At 33.5% G+C, this 14,019-nt stretch overlaps 2 protein-coding genes across 3 annotated transcripts in view; one reads left to right on the top strand and one right to left on the bottom strand.

Moving 5' to 3' along the window:
* Positions 1-4,801: 4,801 nt before the first annotated feature.
* LOC104802313 (1-acyl-sn-glycerol-3-phosphate acyltransferase 2) lies at positions 4,802-8,956 on the bottom strand. Of its 2 annotated transcripts, none has more exons than XM_010525865.1 (12): positions 8,794-8,956; positions 8,627-8,712; positions 7,996-8,118; positions 7,741-7,780; positions 7,536-7,609; positions 7,159-7,218; positions 6,731-6,808; positions 6,392-6,550; positions 6,076-6,201; positions 5,656-5,748; positions 5,437-5,523; positions 4,802-5,297 (listed from the first exon to the last, which is right to left on the bottom strand). In XM_010525865.1, exons 2-12 carry the CDS (start codon positions 8,702-8,704, stop codon positions 5,067-5,069), a joined length of 1,149 nt encoding a protein of 382 aa, XP_010524167.1. In that variant the 5' UTR covers positions 8,705-8,712; positions 8,794-8,956; the 3' UTR covers positions 4,802-5,066. The 2 variants fall into 2 exon arrangements, with proteins under 2 accessions (XP_010524167.1, XP_010524157.1); XM_010525855.1 differs by having other exon boundaries at positions 8,801-8,956.
* A 4,431-nt stretch (positions 8,957-13,387) lies between these two features.
* Positions 13,388-14,019, top strand: part of LOC104802308 — a 5,173-nt gene continuing 4,541 nt past the window's right edge. Inside the window, exons 1-2 of the mRNA XM_019204068.1 lie at positions 13,388-13,572; positions 13,697-14,010. Coding sequence (XP_019059613.1) covers positions 13,783-14,010 — 228 coding nt within the window. The 5' untranslated portion in view covers positions 13,388-13,572; positions 13,697-13,782. The remainder of the gene's footprint in view (positions 13,573-13,696; positions 14,011-14,019) is intronic.

The raw sequence follows: 14,019 nt of genomic DNA, 5'->3' as shown, positions 1-14,019 counted from the left end.
GGGAGAGAGAGAGAGAGAGAGAGAGAGAGAGAGAGAGAGAGAGAGAGAGAGAGTTTGTGATGGGATGGTATGTGGGAGAGTGAATAGAGAGATTTTATTTACCGGGTGGAGTAAAAATAGGTCAAATGTGAATAATTAAGTCAATGTAAGATGAGTAATGATTATTTATTTGTACACAGTTGTGTACGTGCATAGTCTTGGAGCTAATTGGACCGTATAGTTTCTTTTTTCTTTTATGATTACGAAGACACTTAACCGTATATTTGAATAACTGGGAGTGGATTACAAAATCTAATTCAGATTTCATTACGAAATACATTAGTAGTATGCATGAGAAAATTTGTTTTTTGGTGGAACATGTGATGCACGAGATTATTTTATAATCATTCTCACTTGGACGTGAATCGAATCCTAAACATTATAGCATAATTTGATTCCTCTTAAAATCTTTAATTTATACGTAATGACTAATGTACTGCTCCATTACGGCTTCCATACTTTTTAAAACATAAAAAAAAAAACAGCTTGTATCCAATTTCATACGTATAATTGAATTTTGATTATAATATACGGATATACACACACGCTACAAAAGGCACGAGGTGCAGATGCATAGATAATGTCACTGCTTTTGGGAGATTGGCTCTCATCCCAAGCAATTAGAAAAAAGCTCTTCCTATCTATTTGTTGAGCATTATAAAAATATATAAATCAATCCAAAAACAAAATTTTATATTTAGTAGGGTTAAGAAATGATCAATTACAAGTCTAATGATTATGCTCTTAATTTATATATTATCCATACACGGTATGAATGCAATAGATTTTTATTTTATCTTACACCATACAATAATGTTAGGTTATTACTACTCATAAAGGCGCAAGAGTTCAAGGAGATGGGCATGGATATTATTTCATTCGTTTCACAAAAACATTAGAAATTTTTTAAATTTTCAGCATGTATGAATTTCAAAGATGTGAATATGTATTTGATATATTATTAAATTTGAGAAAGAAATTAAGTAATAAAAAGGGTTGAAAAAGGAGGGGGAGCAATAGCATTGGTGTGCGCATCAAATGGTCGGCTTTCCCTCAAATGGTGTTAGCCCATGGAATGTCCAAATCCCGACCGCAGATCCTCCACCCTCTCCTCTTCTCTGTTCCTTTGTATTATATTCTTTAAAACAAAAGATTAATAATTTCATTTTTTAAATAATTCGTCTTCATTATCAATTCCTATATGTATGGAGGACTTTGATTACAGCTAATTAATTAGGTCATGATGATTAATTACCATACGTTTAACTCTCAATCGACCCAAGCAATTATCTTTAACATTGTCTACAATATAAAATTATATGTATTTTCTTTCTTTATTGGATATTATATGATTTATATCTAAACACCGAAATTGGTTATGAGAAAACTATATAAATTAATAATGACCCACAATCATTTTACCAATTTCGTGGTTATATTGCTCTGTTTTATGCATCCATTATGGCAATTATTTATGCACAGAATAGTGTACATGACCCACAACAACATTTCATGTTCACTGTCGCATAATGTAGTACTGTATATATATATATATATATATACACACATATACACACACGCGTTATTCTTCGAATTAAATATTCACATCATATTTAGTTCGACCGGCCTGCTGTGTGTAAACGTTATCTGTGTCATGTAGCTGCATGGGTTGATATTTGTCACATTTCTATATACACACTTACGAAAACGATGTTCTTATATCCGTGAATCTAATGCCGAAATTAATATTAGAAATATATATATATATATATATATATTCACATTGAACAAAAGTATGAGCGTATAAATCTGATGTATGATGAGACAAAAATTACAGGGATCAAATCATGTGTGTAGTTATTAAAGTTGCATGTTCATCTCTCTCTCTCTCTCTCTCTCTCTATATATATATATATATATATATATATATATATATGCGTTTTATTCACCCCTGTTCTTTGAGATGATTCTCTTCGTTAATGGAGGAAACGTCTTGGTACTTCCTTTTAGGCTAAGTTTCTCTAAGAGTGGAAATTGATGTTGAAATATGGATTTATTGATTAATTTATGTTTGTTAATACAAAATTGAATGTCAAGTAATTGACCATTCGCTTTTAGGAAGACTTGGACGAAATAGAAACGATGAAATAGACTAACGAGAAAACTAAAGAGATCACAACAATTTAATTACGATCATACGGTTCATATATGTTTATATGAAATAATCTTGGAATATACATACATATATATATATATATATATATATATATTTGTATCCAAATCTTGGCATAATTATGTGAAGAATCATTCGCAGGAATCTATGTGTAGGATAAAGGTTTTAAAATACTTGTGTCCTGTCCAAAGTGTTCCTACAGGAGTCTGGAGCCTTACACACCTTATAACCCCTTACCTGTGTGTCATACATATACACATATGGACATATATATAGACAGAATATATATATATAATATGCATACATACATATATATAAAAAAAGAGGACTTTAGGAGGGCCCCTCTTTGTAATTAGGTTTTAGGTTTGGGGACTGTTTTATTTCCGGATGTGACGTTTATAGGATAATATACATACACACATACATACATATATACATACATACATATATATATAGATATAGATATAGAAAGGATAATATATATATATATATATATATGTGTGACTTTATATGATAACATATATATATATATGTATATATGTATTATAGAAAAATAAAATGCGGAAATAAAATAAGACAAATAGAAAAGAACAGAATTATTTTTATTACTACATCTCTTCTTCTTCTTGTTACATTACAATGAAAATGATATACATATTTATAGGAAAATTAAAAAACGGAGTAAAAAGGAAATATAGATACAATGGAAACAAATCAGATACATATATAATATTTGGTATAATGATATTGTATCCATTATTATTCTCCATCATATCTCAAATCTTATTTTAACTCCAATCACATATTCGTTTTCCCATTTTAACATTCCCCCTCAAGATTATCTTTGAAAGAATGAAAAAGTCAATCTTGAATTGATAATACTATAAACTGCCCAGACATTTTCATTGTCTCTAAAAAAATTCATAAACACCAAATTTTGTTCTTTTAGATAGTATTAACCATTTTCAAATCACTTCGCTTGACTTTAAAGTTCTAACTTTAACTCTTTTTGTCATACCATATTGCTTGATCTTAGAGTTTTTAGTTTTGACTTTTGTTTGTCATAACACATCGTTTGAATTTTGATTTTTACTCTCCTTCGAACGATTTTGATATATGAACATTCAAAACGCAAAAGAAAGAAGAGATTAAAAAATTAAAAAAAAAACACATTTAGTCTAGATCGCAACCAGGTTCTGATACCATGTAGAAAAATAAAATGCGAAAATAAAATAAGACAAATAGAAAAGAATAGAATTACTTTTATTGCTACATCTCTTCTTCTTCTTGTTACGTTACAATGAAAATGAAATACATATTTATAGGAAAATTAAGAAACGGATTAAAACGGAAATATAGATACAATGGAAACAAATCAGATACATAATATTTGGCGTAATGATATTGTATCCATTATTATTCTCCATCATATCTCAAATCTTATTTTAATTCCAATCACATATTCGTTTTCCCATTTTAACATGTATATATGTATATGGTTGTATGAATTTGTTTTACAGAGTACATGAACAAAACCCTTAGCACCAACGGGAGGAAAATAATATGAAATATATATATATATATATATGTATGTATACATAGGTAGGGACATATATATGTGGAAGAGAAATAGTGGAGCTACCATTATTTTTGGCCATGGATAATACAAGATAGGTGTACCCCAAACTCTAGGCTTCACCTAATATGCATATACACACACGTATATATATATACACAAGCGCTTACGCACATGTGACCACGAATAATAAATATATCATTTTCATTTGTTATGATATAAAAAAAGATTAATTGGAGAGTCTTAATTATAATTATATATATACGTGTGTGTGTGTGTGTACTTGTAGAGATCTCAAAATCAAAGGTAAGTTGTGGCAAATCCAACTTTTTTTTTCCTTTTCGCTTTAAAGAAAAAAAGGGCGTGAATACATATTTAATTAATTAAAAGAAGGGAGAAATGAGTGCAACACTCAAATAGATCTTTAGAGACCACTTTTTGGTTATTTCAAAACACATGCATGTTGTTAGAGATGGACCGGTAATTAAATTTCTTTTTCGGATACTGAATTTTCGTATAATCACTTCAAAATCTAATTAATATACACGTAGATCCGATGATTTAGGGTTATATATATATATATATATTTATAATGGACCGATGAAACATGAATCTTGGGTTTAGGGAACGAACAGCAGATAGAAGTGAAACATGTAAGCATTTTTGCAGCGATGCAGGACATCGGAGTGGGAGAAGACACCACTCATTCACCCGATGCATTTATTATTATTATTATTATTATTATTATTATTATTATTATTATTATTATTATTATTAAATGAACGCAAAAGATAGATAGATAAATAAATAAATGTAATAAAAGAGAGATGTCGGGAGAAAGAAGATATTTGGGTTTAGGGTTTCAAGACAGCACTGACTGTGTCTTCTGTGTCTGCTGCAGCATCGAATCCAAAACAAACTCAATCTCCTCTCTGTTTTGTCTCTTCAACACTTTTACATTCACGAAGCCGAAATTCCCAAAAAAAAAAAACATGAACAAAAATCTATAAATGTAATGTCAAAAACAATTATGCCTCTAATTAATTTCCTAATACGGTTGTCACAAAAACATTACAAGTGCTTTAACATCCAAGAAGACCACAAAGCAAAATCCAAAACAGAAAAATTACTAAAAGAAAACCCAAAATCCAATCTTGCAATACATAGTAGAAAGTTGTACATTGGCCTATACATGAATGGCTTTGGAAATCTGATTGAGAGATGTAATGTAAATGGGAATTTGGTTTGGTTATTAGTCAAAAAGCCGAACCGACAAGCTTACTCGTGTTTCTCTTCTCTGCTCTTGGTTGGGTTTGATGATGGTGATTTGGGGGGAGGAGGGGTCGAGCGCTCAGACTGAGAGGAACGTATCAACACCTGCATAAGGAGGGTCACCACTCCCAACCCGACCCCCGACAGACCTATCCCCTTCCACGTCGAAAACAGTTTCGACCATTGCAGGAACTTCATTGCCCCCGTTGTTAGTATGCATGCCCATGATGAAACCACCTGTCGGATGTACATACATACGTACATACATATATGCATATATATGTATATGAGTTTGAAAAGATGGATTGAAGAGAGAAGCTGAACTGTGAATGAAGGGATGGGAAAGCTTGTTTTAGGGGAGAAGGCTATAACCAACCACTAATGACTTCACTGGTCGACCAATGTTCTGTTCTTCCTGATCACTGAAGGTGTCTTCTGCTATGTGTTTGTCCAACAATGCATCCTACAATACAACTCAGTGACAGGAAAAAAAAACAGCATCTATCTGATCTATGTTGCATTTGATCAATTTTCCTCCATGCTTTTTTTAGCTATAATTAGAGCAGGAAATCGGTAAAAACATAATAATTCTAACCTTGGCCACAAATTGGTCCCTGCACCACTGTGCGACACCGTCATCAGATTCAGGCAACTCTTTCATCAAATGCCTCTTAATGTGAACATGCACCTGAAACGAGCATAAATTCATCTAAGTCCACTGATTATGACCAGAACTCCAATCAAGCAAGGCAAACACCTCTTAGACTTGACATATAAATGGTACAATAAAAATCACTTGACACTATTCATGCACAGATGAAACCTGTATTGTTTTCCAAATGTGGGAGTCCTCCGTGTTGATTCACTTAACATATAAACAATATATTAACTTTGGTTCTAATCGAGGGAAGAACCTAATCTATTACCGAATAATGACGTGAATCAAGCGGCAAATACTACCAAATTTATCATCAGAGGGCGAACACCCAAAACCTATCTTAATTTTCTCACTTACAACCGAAGATTGTCCTTTGAAAAGCCTGAGCATCGTAGGCTGGGGAGAAGTCTTAGGAATAGCCACCGTCACATCATAAATGGCCGGGACAAATGATCGCATATTACTAACAGCTGACACAAAACCCTGAAAAGAACAAAAGCCGAGTCTGAATTAGGCCAAATCAAACAAAATAAAAGCCAAAAGCAACCATACTGCAGATTGTGACATTGGATCAGCAATAGCAATGAAAATTCTCTATAGTTCATAGGGAAAGCAATGGTCAGGAATTTTAAGTTCTCCCAGGAATGACAAATAAATGAAAAAGACAACTTACTTTGGTACGAGGAATCAAGACATTTCGAGGGATAGGCAACCCACTAGAGGTTGCATACTCTTGTGCTGCTTTAAGTTTAGCCTCAGTGAAGCGAGTTCCCTCCACAAAGAGTGCCAACCAGAAAGGCTGAGGGAAATCCTTCAAACGTTGAAGGCCTAACTGTAAATTGTAACACATACCTAGTTCATGAGTATGAAAATGAAAGATTCTACAATTTAAGGATGTTAACCCCCTAAATATGAGATAAGTGAATGTACCAGTAAGCGTTTCCGGTAGAAGCAAAAATAAAGGATCGTTTCAGAATCACACAAGAAATCGTATAAACTTTTACCCACATACCTTTAACGTATTTTCATCCTTGGCCCAGTTTCTTTCCAGAAACAGATATTCTGAGAACCACATTGACCAGCCTATGACCTGCATGTGTGGGACGAATCTCAGTTTATGATAACTCTAGACTAAACAACAAACCTAACTATAGCAAATAACTAAGATAGCTAAGCTAAACTTTCACGACGATATCGAGAAATGTATTAACCAGCAAACACAAGATATCTTGGTTAATTACCAACTTATGAGCGAGCATAAAACTTCAGGGATACAATTCCTTTTCCAACACAACAGAAATTCAGAAACGAAAAACCAGATTACTTCGCAAAGCAAATCATCCAATGTCACTTTCTTAGTGCTAATATTGATACAGAAGCTTTTAGTAAGCACACCAGCTAGCTGATGAATGGGTATGATAGTGTTATCCAGTCACATACCGGAAGGAATTTGGATGATTTCTTCATCACAGCTAATGAGCTTCCAAGACAACCTGATCGCTGCATTTGAACAAACAAGGAAACAATCAATTTGTACATGTATATAACATAATAAGACAAAGCACGGTAGAGTATGATTTTCTGTTTGTTATCGGCACTGGATCATTTGAAAGTTAAAAAGTTCACATAAGGGGATATATTTCACAAGGCACAACCAGGCAAGGCATGGCGGGGCTCCATCCATGTGAGATATTAGACACTCAAGTCACCAAGAAATTACTGCTGATATTTTCTTCTGGAAGTAAAAACTTGCACACAATCGCAGTTGTCTATTGTTAATGAAAGCAAAGCCAAAATATAAAGCTTAAACTATGCACCTGAGCCAACATCCATCCGACAAGCCAGTCTATATCACTTCTGTGATTACAGATGACAAGAGCGTGCTCCTTGCCTGGACAATATGAGAGACTAGAACAGTGAAAAAATACATACAATTTGATCCCAAGACAGGACAGGATATTCATTTTCTGGAGATAAAAGACTGGGTTAAGTTGCCCCCTTTTCCAATACGCATGGACTTACCCATTTGGTTGAAGGTCTCGCGGTCTGTGAACACTTGGATCTGAGGCAGAGCAAATCGAAACCTTCAGTGAAACCCATAGAATTTAACACTATATAAATATAACATACGTGCGAGCATTGGTTCAAATCGAGTAAAAGATCGATCATCTGCTAACTTATTCATGAAGCGACCCAATTACTAATGCAAGGTCAGGTTCATCTCCTAACAACCGAAAACTAAAAACCAAACAGGACTTGTTCGAGATCTGTGGATACCTTCACTCCTGCCCACCAATCTACGATCCATACAAGTTCCAACCACAAGGTTTCTGCAACCACCCGGTTGATTTTTCTGTATGTGTTCTTAGACAGAGGTCGAACGAGCACATAGCAAACTGCCTGAAACAAGATGTTGAAAATGTCAACAATGAGGGATATAACGTTCAGCAAATGACATTCACACTCACAATATGTCAAAGCTTCGTCCTCAAAACCGAATCCTGAATAAGCTGATACAGATTAAGACAAACAACTTCAACAACGCACCGACCATGTTTGCGTTAACGTATCAGAGACAACAAATGGGCATTAGATAAGCTTGCATGGAGGTCGAAGAATGCATTTTGAGCTTATAAAAACATCTCAGCTACGTTCTCTAACATCATATATCATCACATAGAAGAGAAAAACACAAAATCAGAAGCTTCAGAAGACCTCCCTTTTGACGGATCGCATAAGATTCAGCAAGCATATATGTAAGAATCCGGCATTCACTAGACGCAAGCCCAAAAAGATCGCGAATGCGGGCAAAATCAACTGGATGCGAGAATTCCCATACGAAAAAAACCGAAGGTCGATCAAAACGGATTATACAGAAGCTTCGAATCCTAGAGGAAAAAAAACCCACCTGGACGAGATTAACGGCGAGGCCAGAGACGAAGAAGAGAACGCCCAGAGGCACGATGACAGCTGCAGCAATCACCATGGAATCGCCTACAACGGACAAAACCGATGGTTAGACACAGTGAGCAGATGAAGACCCACCACCGCGATTTATACAGATTTGGAGGAAACCAATTACGAATTTCTCCCAGATTCGGAGAGCAGGTGAGGGGAAACTTGCAGATTTAATGGAGGAAAACACAAATAAATAGCCCAAGAAAGAAGAAATCGCGAATTTAATGGGAGGATGAAAAAATAGGGCAAAGATTAAATTTCAGCAAGAAACCATACATACTGATTGGAACATATAATGTGTACGGAGATGCGTGCGAGGACATAACTGCGATTGCTTCACACTCACGGTCAGTCACCCGGCACGGGCTCACGCATTTTTCCTATTTTTCGAAATAGTCCTTATCTTTTATATAAATTTCACTAATACCACCGTTGTTTTAGTCATGCGTAGATCAACCCCATTTGGTGAACCATTTTGAATTTTCGATACGATTTATATTATTATGGTTTGCGCATTCCATATTTTGTTTTCGTTAAGGTAGCAAAATAAATTCCTTACTTCAGATTTCAACTTTCATTTTTTTTTCAATTTAAAAATCTTATTGATTTAAAATATTAACGCATCTTTTTTTATACGATTTGATATGTATTGTTTTTTTATCAATATTGATTTTGAATTCTACAAAGATCATTTCCTAAGGTTTAAAAATTCGGTTTCTTTTCTTTTTCTTAACTTAATCTTGCATTTCTTCGTCTATATCTCATATCCGAGTCGTTTTCACGGGGCTGTCAAATGCATAAACATAAAACACGGGGAAAATTTCGAAAGAGATGAGAATATAGGGGTATTTCGCAAATTGTCCCCTATTAATGATAGAGAAGGGGAATGCTGGGGGGGTACTTTGTACTTTCTCGAGGAAGTTGGATTGATCGAAATGAGGTCGAATTTTATCGTTTACACGTCTCTCTAAATTAACATCCTATACATACATATATATATATGTATATATATATTCGAAAATTAATCATTTGATCATCATTGTACGTTACAATAAAAGTTTGAAGTATGGACCTTGTATGGGTTGATGGGTATAGTGCAAAGTGATCGAATCTTTTTTTTTTTTTGGATAAAAAGGATGGTTCCTCGGGCCTTCGACCCGACTACATCCACCCTAGGTCCGGGACCAGCCTTTGTATATGGATCATTTTAGTCCAGAAATTACATCTCTCCCCATCAGTGGAATCGAACCCAAGACGGGTCATCAACTGTTGGGTTATCAAATTTTTTATTCTTAATAATGATGAACTTTTGGCTATAAATTAGGCTGAAAAAAAAAAGATATCCTGTAACGATTGTTTTTCCTATCATGTAATTATAGCGATAATATATATTGTTATACTTTTTTTCATAAAAAATGATATAAAACCGAGAGAAATTTTGATAAGGTATCTACATCTTTTGTGGTCGAGAGTGGCTTTCTTAACGTTAAAGGTCTTTTGAATGTACATCGTTCGATTTCGTATGTGAGGAAGATGACACAATATAATGCGTTCTAAAGATTGTCTCCGTATTTTGAGATGTAGGTGGGTCGAAAGTCCAATGAACTTTTCACAATTTTTTTTTATGAGGTTTGATTATCCGTACAAGATATATATATATATATCGACATCATTTTCATATTAGTTAGATCATCTTTCCTACACTCAATATTATATGGGATGAATTGGAAAAAACCCTATCATGATATCAAGCAACTTATTCCATTGAAAAGGAAATAGATTACAAATATGAGAATAAGTATGGTAATGGACGAATCTATACTAATAACAATTAGATCATATATATTCTGTATCACTAAAATAAATCTTCGTTATATATATATATATATATAATTAAACCAAACCAGTAAGTAACCTTTATATATTTCATAATAAATTTTTGTATCACCATGATTCATGACTATAAAATTGAATTAGTGATTCAAGAACCAAAAAAAAAAAATTATTTAATACGACGTAATTAGTTAACTAATCAAATGGTTTTACATTAAATTTAAACCGTTTCATTTATTTATTTCTATTTCTGAGTGAAGTGTGGCGTCATTGGATTTGCTGAGGTGAAACTCGAAGCTAATGGGGCTGGATCCATCTCTCTAAGCCCGGCCCATTAAGTGAACCATCGGTCCAAGTTGTGAACAAATTAAATTTTAGATATCCAAAATTTTGTGATTTATATAAAAGTACTAATATGTTTCTAGCTTTTTCATACAAATATACACGTTTTATTTTTTTATTATATATATTTTTATTTGGTGGCAATGGTCACTTTTATTTTAGGCACAACACAGAAACTGTCATGTGTAATTTTTTTTGGAAAATTTTACAATATTGTATGATATTAAAACATATGAAAATTTTGAATTTACATGTTGACGATTGTTTACAATTTTCGATTCGACTTTTTAATAATAAAATTTTGTACATATTGAGTTTGGAGAAAAAAAAAGTTGAAGATATTCATAAGCCGGAATATTTTACAAATTTAGGAAGCATTAAAAATATATTACGTGTTGTTTTATGTAACCAGGAATTATCCTTAATATTCATATTGTAATGGTCAAATTAGATGTGCGATCACATAAGCACCGACTTTGTACTTTTTATGAAAACTGTTATGCTTTGTCCGTATGATATTTATATTAAATGGAAGATTCTTAGGCCATGATTTACCATTTTTATACCACAAAAAAAAAAGAACGTTGACTTTTACAACAAATACCACGGTCTGCGTTGACTTTTGTTAGATAAAAGACCAAACAGGATTTAAATCTACATAAAAAAAAATGGACTGTCCAGTAATATATAAGTATCATGCTCAGTTGTGCACTTCCATTTACATATTTATTTTGCATATAAAATATTAGGCAGGGGATCACGTTCAAAATTTTTAAATCATCAAACTGTCCAAAAGTTTTAAACGATATTTTTTTTAAAATCAGATTTTTTAGAACCATATCAAACTGAAAATACATTATTTAAAAAAAACGATATTTATTTAAAAAATCGAATTTTTTTAAATCCCATCTGATTTTAAAAAATCCGAAAACAAAAATTTCTTAAAATATCTAATTTTTTTAATAAAAACTTGAACTGAATCTAATATAAAATAGTAACCGATTGTTATATATTTTTATAAAATCAAAAAAATTGAATCGAAATCAAAGCGAATAGCGAAATGCGAATACGAAATGACCACCCCTAATCTTAGGAGTTTCTGTATCTTCTAGGATGATTAAAATCAGTTTTCACTATTAAATAATCATTAGCCTAACCAAATAAATATTTTATCATACATTAGTTTCTATACTAGGATTATACTATTAAAAATTAGATCTTGACGCCGATAAATATTTCTGCAAGTTATATTATACTTTATGAATTTTATAATAATCAAACTAAATTCTTAAAAATGTTAAATTTTTTTATATGATTCAAAATAAAAATAAAATAATATTAATAAAATTGCAATTAATATTTATAATAATAAATTGTTTAAATTCAGTAATCTGAGCTGTACACCACCATCCACCTCAAACGCAACAAAAAAAAAAAACATATACGTTGCAAAAATCGGAATATTTTAGTATGTAAGCAATCACTAGGCGACACGTGTGAATTCAAGGCTGTGCAACTTGCATGACTTGGGGTAAATTCGGAAATTCAGTCACCTCTCCGTTGGACCTTGCGTCAGCAATGGCGCGCGTACTCTGCTAGTATGAGAAGGAATGCCTGTTAAAGTTACTATTTTACCCTCAAGAGTCAATGCCCCTCCTCCTCGTTCAGAATATTCCCTTGACGTTAATAACTAACTTGTCGATATTTATTTCTTAATTATTGTACTCGTTCCCCATTATTAAAATATAAACATATATATATATATATATGTGTATATTATATGGGTCAGTTCCATACAAAACGTATATTGATCCTGTAACCATAACGTTTCAAAATTCTATCAGCGCTTTTATCTAATATTCAAAATTAACATATGATCATGGTACAATTTTCTCAATTCGTCTCATTTCATAAAACAAAAAAGAGAAAATTATAGTTTAATATTCTGTGATAAGCTGTTATGTATTAAAATATTCTTGTAATTAATATATAATATATATAAAATATATACATGCACACACACAGTCATACACATGTTAGAGCCCACGGCGGTGCACGTAGACCACTTCCAAATGGCTGTGCTTCCCTCCCCACACCCAGAGCCCACGGCGTCCCCTCTCTCTCTCTCTCTCTAATAATTATGATTAAATTAGTCTAATCTCTCTGTAATCATTATATAAACTCTCGAGAATCCATGGCTTAATTGGAACACGGCGCCTCTCCTCCGGACCTGGTACGTCTTTTTTCCTCCTGTCTCTCTCTTTCAAATCATCATCATCATCATCATCATCATCTCCTGTGTCTGTCCCAATGTCTGTGAGTTTTCAAGTTTCTAAGCCCTTGCTTCGATTTTCTCCGGAAATCTCGTGGTTTCGGACCCGATTTCGGTAAAACGACGCTGTTGCAACGGACGAACATTCATAAGCTCTTTCCTTATTCAGTCGAATTCAATCGCTTTCGAGGTTACGTCTTCGGATTATCGTTTGATAATGTTTTTTCCCTCCTTTTCTTTGTCTTTTTCTCCCCGTACCATTAATGTTCCTGCGATTCTTTGGATCCACTTGGTGTTCGAGGAGCTCCATTACTATTAAGTCTAGTCTTTGTTTCTGATTATTGTTTGGACAACATGCTTTTTGTTTCATGAGTTCTCTTGTTGATTTTAGGAACATTCTCAGCCTTATCTCCTTTGTTATTATTGTAATTATTGGTTTTGGTAAGAAGGTGCATTGTTGTTCTTCCCCTTGTCCCAATTCCCTGTTCCGTATTCCCATCCTTTGTTTCAAATGGATCTCAATTTAGCTTGTGCAATAGTGGTCCTAATTTTTCTTTGTTGCTGGTGATTTAGGTCTAACGGGTCAAAGAGGCAGCTAAAAGTTTGAAATCTAAGAACTGGGATCCTTGTGAAGTTTGGAATTTTATGTCTTCAAAATCATGCTTTCTTCACAGAAATGGAAGTTTTCATGGTCTCAGATAGCTACTGTCGCTGCTGTGATCGTTCTGGTCTCATTGGTTCATCTATTCCTCGTCCCGGTGGTCCCATCTTTCGATTCTTTCAGCGCCCGACAAGCTCAGAATCTTTGTGGACCGAATCATGGGACGGGCAAGGAGTCAAGTGAAGAGCAGAGAGACCAACTGGTGGTTGCTTTCGATAAAAAGTTTCCTGCTGCC

Source organism: Tarenaya hassleriana, unplaced genomic scaffold (assembly GCF_000463585.1).
Source record: "Tarenaya hassleriana unplaced genomic scaffold, ASM46358v1 Cleome10, whole genome shotgun sequence".
NCBI lineage: Eukaryota > Viridiplantae > Streptophyta > Magnoliopsida > Brassicales > Cleomaceae > Tarenaya > Tarenaya hassleriana.
This window is presented reverse-complemented; position numbering and strand designations above follow the sequence as displayed.